General features: G+C 58.5%; 1 protein-coding gene across 1 annotated transcript in view; it reads right to left on the bottom strand.

Moving 5' to 3' along the window:
• col14a1b (collagen, type XIV, alpha 1b) overlaps positions 1-13,182 on the bottom strand; it is a 101,898-nt gene that overhangs the window by 45,546 nt on the left and 43,170 nt on the right. The window contains 3 exon segments of the mRNA XM_079879393.1: positions 1-40; positions 124-198; positions 12,961-13,107. The exon segment at positions 1-40 is cut by the window's left edge and continues 100 nt beyond it. Of these exon segments, the coding sequence (XP_079735519.1) occupies positions 1-40; positions 124-198; positions 12,961-13,107 (262 nt within the window).

A 13,182-nucleotide genomic window follows, 5' to 3' on the forward strand; every position in this document is an offset into this window, starting at 1 on the left:
TCCACCAGAAATACCAGATCTGCTTTAGCAGCACGACACACTAACACACACACACACACACACACACACACAGATGAAGCCTGCTGTACGTCCCAAACCCTCACAATGTCATGTGACACGTACCTTCTTTAGTGGCGGGAAGTGTGGGCGGAGGGGCGGAGCTTCTGGCCGTGGTGGGCGGAGCCGTGCTCAGAGGAACTACACACACATTTCACCATTACAAACAACACAAGACTACTGTACAGGTGATGCTCGTCACTGTCCGTCTGACGGGAACGAGTCTAAATGATGTAATCATGTCTGAATAAATCTCTTAATTCTGTCTCATAACATCTAAAATGTTTGGAATCCAATTTCTCATACATTATGACAGACAACATTTGAATGATTCTATATTTATAAACACAATAACTGTATCACCATTAGAGAGAGGATTCTTTTTCACAGAGTGTGTGAGTGTGTGTGTGTGTGTGTGTGTGTGTGTGTGTGTGTGTGTGTGTGTGTGTGAGTGTGTGAGTGTGTGTGAGTGTAAGTGTGTGAGTGTAAGTGTGTGTGTGTGAGTGTAAGTGTGTGTGATTGTGTGTGTGTGTGTGTGATTGTGTGTGTGAGTGTGAGTGTGTGTGTGTGTGTGTGTGAGTGTAAGAGTGTGTGAGTGTGAGTGTGTGTGTGAGAGTGTTTTTTTTTACCTTTAGATTACTAGATTTAATCAATAATAAATGAATAGTAATTTAGACCCACATTCCTCACATTCTTTCAACTTAAATTCAAAATAACTCACAATTTCATGCCTAAACCTTTTAATTGAGCTCAAAATATCTTGCATTGGGTGTCTTTGCCGACCTCTTGTGGAAAAAAATAATATAACATGATATTTCATGACTCTTGCCACTAGATGGCCTTATAGCTCTATATGGAGCAAACAAGCTGTTCCGCTGGGTCAGGAATATCTCTGAATGTAACGGTAATGTTCATAATAACACTAAAACACCAGTTCTTGGAATAAAAATTCATTGTAAAAAGAATTTGGAGGTCAAAATGAATGAAAATGAAGAAACCAAATAGGTGTCGCACTTAACCATCTAACAGGGGACCAAATTAATTTTGTTTAATAGAATCATTATTTACTGTATAAAGTGGTGACCTGCAATACCTTAGAGAGCTATTTCTGCTTGATTTAACCCATAACACTTCATTCTTGACATAAAAATACACTGAAATAAGATTTTTGAGGTCAAACAACAGTGTGTGTGTGTGTGTGTGTGTGTGTGTTTGTATGTATGTGTGTGTGTGTGTGTGTGAGAGAGATAGAGTGTGTGTGATAGAGTGTGTGTGATAGAGTGTGTGTGTGTGCAGAGGTTTGCACTGCACAACATCAGGAAGATCAGGCCTTTCCTAACTGAGCATGCAACACAACTTCTCGTCCAGGCCCTGGTCATCTCTAGGCTTGACTACTGCAATGCTCTTCTGGCTGGACTTCCATCATGTGCAACTAAACCTCTACAAATGATCCAAATGATCGGTCAGCGAGCGACGTCTACCAGAAGCCTGCGATCGGTCAACGAGCGACGTCTACCAGAAGCCTGCGATCGGCCAACGAGCGACGTCTACCAGAAGCCTACGATCGGCCTACGAGCGACGTCTACCAGAAGCCTACGATCGGCCAACGAGCGATGTCTACCAGAAGCCTGCGATCGGCCAACGAGCGACGTCTACCAGAAGCCTGCGATCGGCCAACGAGCGACGTCTACCAGAAGCCTACGATCGGCCTACGAGCGACGTCTACCAGAAGCCTACGATCGGCCAACGAGCGACATCTACCAGAAGCCTGCGATCGGTCAACGAGCGGCGTCTACCAGAAGCCTGCGATCGGCCAACGAGCGACATCTACCAGAAGCCTGCGATCGGTCAACGAGCGACGTCTACCAGAAGCCTGCGATCGGCCAACGAGCGACGTCTACCAGAAGCCTGCGATCGGCCAACGAGCGACGTCTACCAGAAGCCTGCGATCGGCCAACGAGCGACGTCTACCAGAAGCCTGCGATCGGCCAACGAGCGACGTCTACCAGAAGCCTACGATCGGCCAACGAGCGACATCTACCAGAAGCCTGCGATCGGTCAACGAGCGACGTCTACCAGAAGCCTGCGATCGGTCAATGAGCGACGTCTACCAGAAGCCTGCGATCGGTCAACGAGCGACATCTACCAGAAGCCTGCGATCGGTCAACGAGCGACGTCTACCAGAAGCCTGCGATCGGCCAACGAGCGACGTCTACCAGAAGCCTGCGATCGGCCAACGAGCGACGTCTACCAGAAGCCTGCGATCGGCCTACGAGCGACGTCTACCAGAAGCCTACGATCGGCCAACGAGCGACATCTACCAGAAGCCTGCGATCGGTCAACGAGCGGCGTCTACCAGAAGCCTGCGATAGGCCAACGAGCGACGTCTACCAGAAGCCTGCGATCGGTCAACGAGCGACGTCTACCAGAAGCCTGCGATCGGCCAACGAGCGACGTCTACCAGAAGCCTGCGATCGGCCAACGAGCGACGTCTACCAGAAGCCTGCGATCGGTCAACGAGCGGCGTCTACCAGAAGCCTGCGATCGGCCAACGAGCGACGTCTACCAGAAGCCTGCGATCGGTCAGCGAGCGACGTCTACCAGAAGCCTGCGATCGGCCGACGAGCGACGTCTACCAGAAGCCTGCGATCGGCCAACGAGCGACGTCTACCAGAAGCCTGCGATCGGCCAACGAGCGACGTCTACCAGAAGCCTGCGATCGGTCAACGAGCGACGTCTACCAGAAGCCTGCGATCGGTCAGCGAGCGACGTCTACCAGAAGCCTGCGATCGGCCAACGAGCGACGTCTACCAGAAGCCTGCGATCGGCCAACGAGCGACGTCTACCAGAAGCCTGCGATCGGTCAGCGAGCGACGTCTACCAGAAGCCTGCGATCGGCCAACGAGCGACGTCTACCAGAAGCCTGCGATCGGCCAACGAGCGACGTCTACCAGAAGCCTGCGATCGGTCAACGAGCGACGTCTACCAGAAGCCTACGATCGGCCAACGAGCGACGTCTACCAGAAGCCTGCGATCGGCCAACGAGCGACGTCTACCAGAAGCCTGCGATCGGTCAACGAGCGACGTCTACCAGAAGCCTGCGATCGGTCAACGAGCGACGTCTACCAGAAGCCTACGATCGGCCTACGAGCGACGTCTACCAGAAGCCTGCGATCGGCCTACGAGCGACGTCTACCAGAAGCCTGCGATCGGTCAGCGAGCGACGTCTACCAGAAGCCTGCGATAGGCCAACGAGCGACGTCTACCAGAAGCCTGCGATCGGCCAACGAGCGACGTCTACCAGAAGCCTGCGATCGGCCAACGAGCGACGTCTACCAGAAGCCTACGATCGGTCAACGAGCGACGTCTACCAGAAGCCTGCGATCGGCCAACGAGCGACGTCTACCAGAAGCCTGCGATCGGTCAACGAGCGACGTCTACCAGAAGCCTGCGATCGGCCAACGAGCGACGTCTACCAGAAGCCTGCGATCGGCCAACGAGCGACGTCTACCAGAAGCCTGCGATCGGCCAACGAGCGACGTCTACCAGAAGCCTGCGATCGGCCAACGAGCGACGTCTACCAGAAGCCTGCGATCGGCCAACGAGCGACGTCTACCAGAAGCCTGCGATCGGTCAGCGAGCGACGTCTACCAGAAGCCTGCGATCGGCCAACGAGCGACGTCTACCAGAAGCCTGCGATCGGCCAACGAGCGACGTCTACCAGAAGCCTGCGATCGGTCAACGAGCGACGTCTACCAGAAGCTTACGATCGGTCAACGAGCGACGTCTACCAGAAGCCTGCGATCGGCCAACGAGCGACGTCTACCAGAAGCCTGCGATCGGTCAACGAGCGACGTCTACCAGAAGCCTGCGATCGGCCAACGAGCGGCGTCTACCAGAAGCCTGCGATCGGCCAACGAGCGACGTCTACCAGAAGCCTGCGATCGGCCAACGAGCGACGTCTACCAGAAGCCTGCGATCGGCCAACGAGCGACGTCTACCAGAAGCCTGCGATCGGCCAACGAGCGACGTCTACCAGAAGCCTGCGATCGGCCAACGAGCGACGTCTACCAGAAGCCTGCGATCGGTCAACGAGCGACGTCTACCAGAAGCCTACGATCGGCCAACGAGCGACGTCTACCAGAAGCCTGCGATCGGTCAACGAGCGACGTCTACCAGAAGCCTGCGATCGGTCAACGAGCGACGTCTACCAGAAGCCTGCGATCGGTCAACGAGCGACGTCTACCAGAAGCCTACGATCGGCCAACGAGCGACGTCTACCAGAAGCCTGCGATCGGTCAACGAGCGACGTCTACCAGAAGCCTGCGATCGGTCAACGAGCGACGTCTACCAGAAGCTTACGATCGGTCAACGAGCGACGTCTACCAGAAGCCTGCGATCGGCCAACGAGCGACGTCTACCAGAAGCCTGCGATCGGCCAACGAGCGACGTCTACCAGAAGCCTGCGATCGGCCAACGAGCGACGTCTACCAGAAGCCTGCGATCGGCCAACGAGCGACGTCTACCAGAAGCCTGCGATCGGTCAACGAGCGACGTCTACCAGAAGCCTACGATCGGCCAACGAGCGACGTCTACCAGAAGCCTGCGATCGGTCAACGAGCGACGTCTACCAGAAGCCTGCGATCGGTCAACGAGCGACGTCTACCAGAAGCCTGCGATCGGTCAACGAGCGACGTCTACCAGAAGCCTACGATCGGCCTACGAGCGACGTCTACCAGAAGCCTACGATCGGCCTACGAGCGACGTCTACCAGAAGCCTGCGATCGGTCAGCGAGCGACGTCTACCAGAAGCCTGCGATCGGCCAACGAGCGACGTCTACCAGAAGCCTGCGATCGGCCAACGAGCGACGTCTACCAGAAGCCTGCGATCGGCCAACGAGCGACGTCTACCAGAAGCCTGCGATCGGCCAACGAGCGACGTCTACCAGAAGCCTGCGATCGGCCAACGAGCGACGTCTACCAGAAGCCTGCGATCGGCCAACGAGCGACGTCTACCAGAAGCCTGCGATCGGCCAACGAGCGACGTCTACCAGAAGCCTGCGATCGGCCAACGAGCGACGTCTACCAGAAGCCTGCGATCGGTCAGCGAGCGACGTCTACCAGAAGCCTGCGATCGGCCAACGAGCGACGTCTACCAGAAGCCTGCGATCGGCCAACGAGCGACGTCTACCAGAAGCCTGCGATCGGTCAACGAGCGACGTCTACCAGAAGCCTACGATCGGCCAACGAGCGACGTCTACCAGAAGCCTGCGATCGGCCAACGAGCGACGTCTACCAGAAGCCTGCGATCGGTCAACGAGCGACGTCTACCAGAAGCCTGCGATCGGTCAACGAGCGACGTCTACCAGAAGCCTACGATCGGCCAACGAGCGACGTCTACCAGAAGCCTGCGATCGGTCAACGAGCGACGTCTACCAGAAGCCTGCGATCGGTCAACGAGCGACGTCTACCAGAAGCCTGCGATCGGTCAACGAGCGACGTCTACCAGAAGCCTACGATCGGCCTACGAGCGACGTCTACCAGAAGCCTACGATCGGCCAACGAGCGACGTCTACCAGAAGCCTGCGATCGGTCAACGAGCGACGTCTACCAGAAGCCTGCGATCGGTCAGCGAGCGACGTCTACCAGAAGCCTGCGATCGGCCAACGAGCGACGTCTACCAGAAGCCTGCGATCGGTCAGCGAGCGACGTCTACCAGAAGCCTGCGATCGGCCAACGAGCGACGTCTACCAGAAGCCTACGATCGGCCAACGAGCGACGTCTACCAGAAGCCTGCGATCGGTCAACGAGCGACGTCTACCAGAAGCCTGCGATCGGCCAACGAGCGACGTCTACCAGAAGCCTGCAATCGGCCAACGAGCGTCGTCTACCAGAAGCCTACGATCGGCCAACGAGCGACGTCTACCAGAAGCCTACGATCGGCCAACGAGCGACGTCTACCAGAAGCCTGCGATCGGCCAACGAGCGACGTCTACCAGAAGCCTGCGATCGGTCAGCGAGCGACGTCTACCAGAAGCCTGCGATCGGTCAACGAGCGACGTCTACCAGAAGCCTGCGATCGGCCAACGAGCGACGTCTACCAGAAGCCTACGATCGGACAACGAGCGACGTCTACCAGAAGCCTGCGATCGGCCAACGAGCGACGTCTACCAGAAGCCTGCGATCGGCCAACGAGCGACGTCTACCAGAAGCCTGCGATCGGCCAACGAGCGACGTCTACCAGAAGCCTGCGATCGGCCAACGAGCGACGTCTACCAGAAGCCTGCGATCGGTCAACGAGCGACGTCTACCAGAAGCCTGCGATCGGCCAACGAGCGACGTCTACCAGAAGCCTGCGATCGGCCAACGAGCGACGTCTACCAGAAGCCTGCGATCGGCCAACGAGCGACGTCTACCAGAAGCCTGCGATCGGTCAGCGAGCGACGTCTACCAGAAGCCTGCGATCGGCCAACGAGCGACGTCTACCAGAAGCCTGCGATCGGTCAACGAGCGACGTCTACCAGAAGCCTACGATCGGACAACGAGCGACGTCTACCAGAAGCCTGCGATCGGCCAACGAGCGACGTCTACCAGAAGCCTGCGATCGGTCAACGAGCGACGTCTACCAGAAGCCTACGATCGGACAACGAGCGACGTCTACCAGAAGCCTACGATCGGCCAACGAGCGACGTCTACCAGAAGCCTGCGATCGGTCAGCGAGCGACGTCTACCAGAAGCCTGCGATCGGCCAACGAGCGACGTCTACCAGAAGCCTGCGATCGGCCAACGAGCGACGTCTACCAGAAGCCTGCGATCGGTCAGCGAGCGACGTCTACCAGAAGCCTGCGATCGGTCAACGAGCGACGTCTACCAGAAGCCTGCGATCGGCCAACGAGCGGCGTCTACCAGAAGCCTACGATCGGCCAACGAGCGACGTCTACCAGAAGCCTACGATCGGCCAACGAGCGGCGTCTACCAGAAGCCTGCGATCGGCCAACGAGCAACGTCTACCAGAAGCCTGCGATCGGTCAGCGAGCGACGTCTACCAGAAGCCTGCGATCGGTCAACGAGCGACGTCTACCAGAAGCCTGCGATCGGTCAGCGAGCGACGTCTACCAGAAGCCTGCGATCGGCCAACGAGCGACGTCTACCAGAAGCCTGCGATCGGCCAACGAGCGACGTCTACCAGAAGCCTACGATCGGTCAACGAGCGACGTCTACCAGAAGCCTGCGATCGGCCAACGAGCGACGTCTACCAGAAGCCTGCGATCGGTCAACGAGCGACGTCTACCAGAAGCCTGCGATCGGTCAACGAGCGACGTCTACCAGAAGCCTGCGATCGGCCAACGAGCGACGTCTACCAGAAGCCTGCGATCGGTCAACGAGCGACGTCTACCAGAAGCCTGCGATCGGTCAACGAGCGACGTCTACCAGAAGCCTGCGATCGGCCAACGAGCGACGTCTACCAGAAGCCTGCGATCGGTCAACGAGCGACGTCTACCAGAAGCCTGCGATCGGCCAACGAGCGACGTCTACCAGAAGCCTGCGATCGGTCAACGAGCGACGTCTACCAGAAGCCTGCGATCGGTCAGCGAGCGACGTCTACCAGAAGCCTGCGATCGGCCAACGAGCGACGTCTACCAGAAGCCTGCGATCGGCCAACGAGCGACGTCTACCAGAAGCCTGCGATCGGCCAACGAGCGACGTCTACCAGAAGCCTGCGATCGGCCAACGAGCGACGTCTACCAGAAGCCTGCGATCGGCCAACGAGCGGCGTCTACCAGAAGCCTACGATCGGCCAACGAGCGACGTCTACCAGAAGCCTGCGATCGGCCAACGAGCGGCGTCTACCAGAAGCCTGCGATCGGTCAACGAGCGACGTCTACCAGAAGCCTACGATCGGCCAGCGAGCGACGTCTACCAGAAGCCTACGATCGGCCAACGAGCGACGTCTACCAGAAGCCTGCGATCGGTCAACGAGCGACGTCTACCAGAAGCCTGCGATCGGCCAACGAGCGACGTCTACCAGAAGCCTGCGATCGGCCAACGAGCGACGTCTACCAGAAGCCTGCGATCGGCCAACGAGCGACGTCTACCAGAAGCCTGCGATCGGCCAACGAGCGACGTCTACCAGAAGCCTGCGATCGGCCAACGAGCGACGTCTACCAGAAGCCTGCGATCGGCCAACGAGCGACGTCTACCAGAAGCCTGCGATCGGCCAACGAGCGACGTCTACCAGAAGCCTGCGATCGGCCAACGAGCGACGTCTACCAGAAGCCTGCGATCGGTCAACGAGCGACGTCTACCAGAAGCCTGCGATCGGCCAACGAGCGACGTCTACCAGAAGCCTGCGATCGGTCAACGAGCGACGTCTACCAGAAGCCTGCGATCGGTCAACGAGCGACGTCTACCAGAAGCCTGCGATCGGTCAACGAGCGACGTCTACCAGAAGCCTGCGATCGGCCAACGAGCGACGTCTACCAGAAGCCTGCGATCGGCCAACGAGCGACGTCTACCAGAAGCCTGCGATCGGCCAACGAGCGACGTCTACCAGAAGCCTGCGATCGGTCAACGAGCGACGTCTACCAGAAGCCTGCGATCGGCCAACGAGCGACGTCTACCAGAAGCCTGCGATCGGCCAACGAGCGACGTCTACCAGAAGCCTGCGATCGGCCAACGAGCGACGTCTACCAGAAGCCTGCGATCGGCCAACGAGCGACGTCTACCAGAAGCCTGCGATCGGCCAACGAGCGACGTCTACCAGAAGCCTGCGATCGGCCAACGAGCGACGTCTACCAGAAGCCTGCGATCGGCCAACGAGCGACGTCTACCAGAAGCCTGCGATCGGCCAACGAGCGACGTCTACCAGAAGCCTGCGATCGGCCAACGAGCGACGTCTACCAGAAGCCTGCGATCGGCCAACGAGCGACGTCTACCAGAAGCCTACGATCGGTCAACGAGCGACGTCTACCAGAAGCCTGCGATCGGCCAACGAGCGACGTCTACCAGAAGCCTGCGATCGGCCAACGAGCGACGTCTACCAGAAGCCTACGATCGGCCAACGAGCGACGTCTACCAGAAGCCTACGATCGGCCAACGAGCGACGTCTACCAGAAGCCTGCGATCGGCCAACGAGCGACGTCTACCAGAAGCCTGCGATCGGTCAGCGAGCGACGTCTACCAGAAGCCTGCGATCGGTCAACGAGCGACGTCTACCAGAAGCCTGCGATCGGCCAACGAGCGACGTCTACCAGAAGCCTGCGATCGGCCAACGAGCGACGTCTACCAGAAGCCTGCGATCGGTCAACGAGCGACGTCTACCAGAAGCCTGCGATCGGCCAACGAGCGACGTCTACCAGAAGCCTGCGATCGGTCAGCGAGCGACGTCTACCAGAAGCCTGCGATCGGCCAACGAGCGACGTCTACCAGAAGCCTACGATCGGCCAACGAGCGACGTCTACCAGAAGCCTGCGATCGGTCAGCGAGCGACGTCTACCAGAAGCCTGCGATCGGTCAACGAGCGACGTCTACCAGAAGCCTGCGATCGGCCAACGAGCGGCGTCTACCAGAAGCCTACGATCGGCCAACGAGCGGCGTCTACCAGAAGCCTACGATCGGCCAACGAGCGGCGTCTACCAGAAGCCTACGATCGGCCAACGAGCGACGTCTACCAGAAGCCTACGATCGGCCAACGAGCGGCGTCTACCAGAAGCCTACGATCGGCCAACGAGCGGCGTCTACCAGAAGCCTACGATCGGCCAACGAGCGGCGTCTACCAGAAGCCTACGATCGGCCAACGAGCGACGTCTACCAGAAGCCTGCGATCGGTCAGCGAGCGACGTCTACCAGAAGCCTGCGATCGGTCAACGAGCGACGTCTACCAGAAGCCTGCGATCGGCCAACGAGCGGCGTCTACCAGAAGCCTACGATCGGCCAACGAGCGACGTCTACCAGAAGCCTGCGATCGGCCAACGAGCGGCGTCTACCAGAAGCCTACGATCGGCCAACGAGCGACGTCTACCAGAAGCCTACGATCGGCCAACGAGCGGCGTCTACCAGAAGCCTGCGATCGGCCAACGAGCAACGTCTACCAGAAGCCTGCGATCGGTCAGCGAGCGACGTCTACCAGAAGCCTGCGATCGGTCAACGAGCGACGTCTACCAGAAGCCTGCGATCGGTCAGCGAGCGACGTCTACCAGAAGCCTGCGATCGGTCAACGAGCGACGTCTACCAGAAGCCTGCGATCGGCCAACGAGCGACGTCTACCAGAAGCCTGCGATCGGTCAACGAGCGACGTCTACCAGAAGCCTGCGATCGGTCAGCGAGCGACGTCTACCAGAAGCCTGCGATCGGCCAACGAGCGACGTCTACCAGAAGCCTGCGATCGGCCAACGAGCGACGTCTACCAGAAGCCTGCGATCGGCCAACGAGCGACGTCTACCAGAAGCCTGCGATCGGCCAACGAGCGACGTCTACCAGAAGCCTGCGATCGGCCAACGAGCGGCGTCTACCAGAAGCCTACGATCGGCCAACGAGCGACGTCTACCAGAAGCCTGCGATCGGCCAACGAGCGGCGTCTACCAGAAGCCTGCGATCGGTCAACGAGCGACGTCTACCAGAAGCCTGCGATCGGCCAACGAGCGACGTCTACCAGAAGCCTGCGATCGGCCAACGAGCGACGTCTACCAGAAGCCTGCGATCGGTCAGCGAGCGACGTCTACCAGAAGCCTGCGATCGGCCAACGAGCGACGTCTACCAGAAGCCTACGATCGGCCAACGAGCGGCGTCTACCAGAAGCCTGCGATCGGCCAACGAGCGACGTCTACCAGAAGCCTGCGATCGGCCAACGAGCGGCGTCTACCAGAAGCCTGCGATCGGCCAACGAGCGACGTCTACCAGAAGCCTGCGATCGGTCAACGAGCGACGTCTACCAGAAGCCTGCGATCGGTCAACGAGCGACGTCTACCAGAAGCCTGCGATCGGCCAACGAGCGACGTCTACCAGAAGCCTGCGATCGGCCAACGAGCGACGTCTACCAGAAGCCTGCGATCGGCCAACGAGCGACGTCTACCAGAAGCCTGCGATCGGCCAACGAGCGACGTCTACCAGAAGCCTGCGATCGGCCAACGAGCGACGTCTACCAGAAGCCTGCGATCGGCCAACGAGCGACGTCTACCAGAAGCCTGCGATCGGCCAACGAGCGACGTCTACCAGAAGCCTGCGATCGGCCAACGAGCGACGTCTACCAGAAGCCTGCGATCGGTCAGCGAGCGACGTCTACCAGAAGCCTGCGATCGGCCAACGAGCGACGTCTACCAGAAGCCTGCGATCGGCCAACGAGCGACGTCTACCAGAAGCCTGCGATCGGCCAACGAGCGACGTCTACCAGAAGCCTGCGATCGGTCAACGAGCGACGTCTACCAGAAGCCTGCGATCGGCCAACGAGCGACGTCTACCAGAAGCCTGCGATCGGCCAACGAGCGACGTCTACCAGAAGCCTGCGATCGGCCAACGAGCGACGTCTACCAGAAGCCTGCGATCGGCCAACGAGCGACGTCTACCAGAAGCCTGCGATCGGCCAACGAGCGACGTCTACCAGAAGCCTGCGATCAGCCAACGAGCGACGTCTACCAGAAGCCTGCGATCGGCCAACGAGCGACGTCTACCAGAAGCCTGCGATCGGCCAACGAGCGACGTCTACCAGAAGCCTGCGATCGGCCAACGAGCGACGTCTACCAGAAGCCTGCGATCGGCCAACGAGCGACGTCTACCAGAAGCCTGCGATCGGCCAACGAGCGACGTCTACCAGAAGCCTGCGATCGGCCAACGAGCGACGTCTACCAGAAGCCTGCGATCGGCCAACGAGCGACGTCTACCAGAAGCCTGCGATCAGCCAACGAGCGACGTCTACCAGAAGCTTACGATCGGTCAGCGAGCGACGTCTACCAGAAGCCTGCGATCGGCCAACGAGCGACGTCTACCAGAAGCCTGCGATCGGTCAACGAGCGACGTCTACCAGAAGCCTGCGATCGGCCAACGAGCGACGTCTACCAGAAGCCTGCGATCGGCCAACGAGCGACGTCTACCAGAAGCCTGCGATCGGCCAACGAGCGACGTCTACCAGAAGCCTGCGATCGGCCAACGAGCGACGTCTACCAGAAGCCTGCGATCGGCCAACGAGCGACGTCTACCAGAAGCCTACGATCGGCCAACGAGCGACATCTACCAGAAGCCTACGATCGGCCAACGAGCGACGTCTACCAGAAGCCTGCGATCGGCCAACGAGCGACGTCTACCAGAAGCCTACGATCGGCCAACGAGCGACGTCTACCAGAAGCTTACGATCGGTCAGCGAGCGACGTCTACCAGAAGCCTGCGATCGGCCAACGAGCGACGTCTACCAGAAGCCTGCGATCGGCCAACGAGCGACGTCTACCAGAAGCCTGCGATCGGCCAACGAGCGACGTCTACCAGAAGCCTGCGATCGGCCAACGAGCGACGTCTACCAGAAGCCTACGATCGGCCAACGAGCGACGTCTACCAGAAGCTTACGATCGGTCAGCGAGCGACGTCTCGTGGTTCCATCACAGAAAGCCACAAAATCACTCTCCAGAACATTCTCATTCACGGTTCCCTGCTGGTGGAATGCTCTCCCTCCCTCATCCGGAACGCAGAATCCCTGGCAACATTCAAAAGACCTTTTCCTTTTCCCTTAATCCTCCCTTGTCTGGCTTATGCTACTCTGAACAATGCCTGAACTGTGTATTTTGAGCACTTCTTGCATTGTTTTTGCCTCTTCATGATGACTTGCTTGATTTAGTCCTAATTTGTAAGTCGCTTTGTATAAAAGCATCTGCTAAATGACTAAATGTAAATGTAAATGTAATGTATGTGTATACATACATGTCCTCTGTGTGGTGGTGACGGCCGGTCCCTCAGTGTCCTGCAGTTGAGCGTGAACGTTTATCGTGTACTGTGTGTTCGGCGTGAGGTCATTAAAGCAGTGTCTGGAGGCGGAGCCAGCCAACCTCACTTCCTGTTTCTCACCATCTGAAGAAGAGAATGGGATGGACAGATGACTGTTGACTGCATCTATATGAATGTCTATATCTGTATCAGATAAAA

This window comes from Squalius cephalus (genome assembly GCF_949319135.1).
Source record: "Squalius cephalus genome assembly, chromosome: 8".
Taxonomy (NCBI): Eukaryota; Metazoa; Chordata; class Actinopteri; order Cypriniformes; family Leuciscidae; genus Squalius; species Squalius cephalus.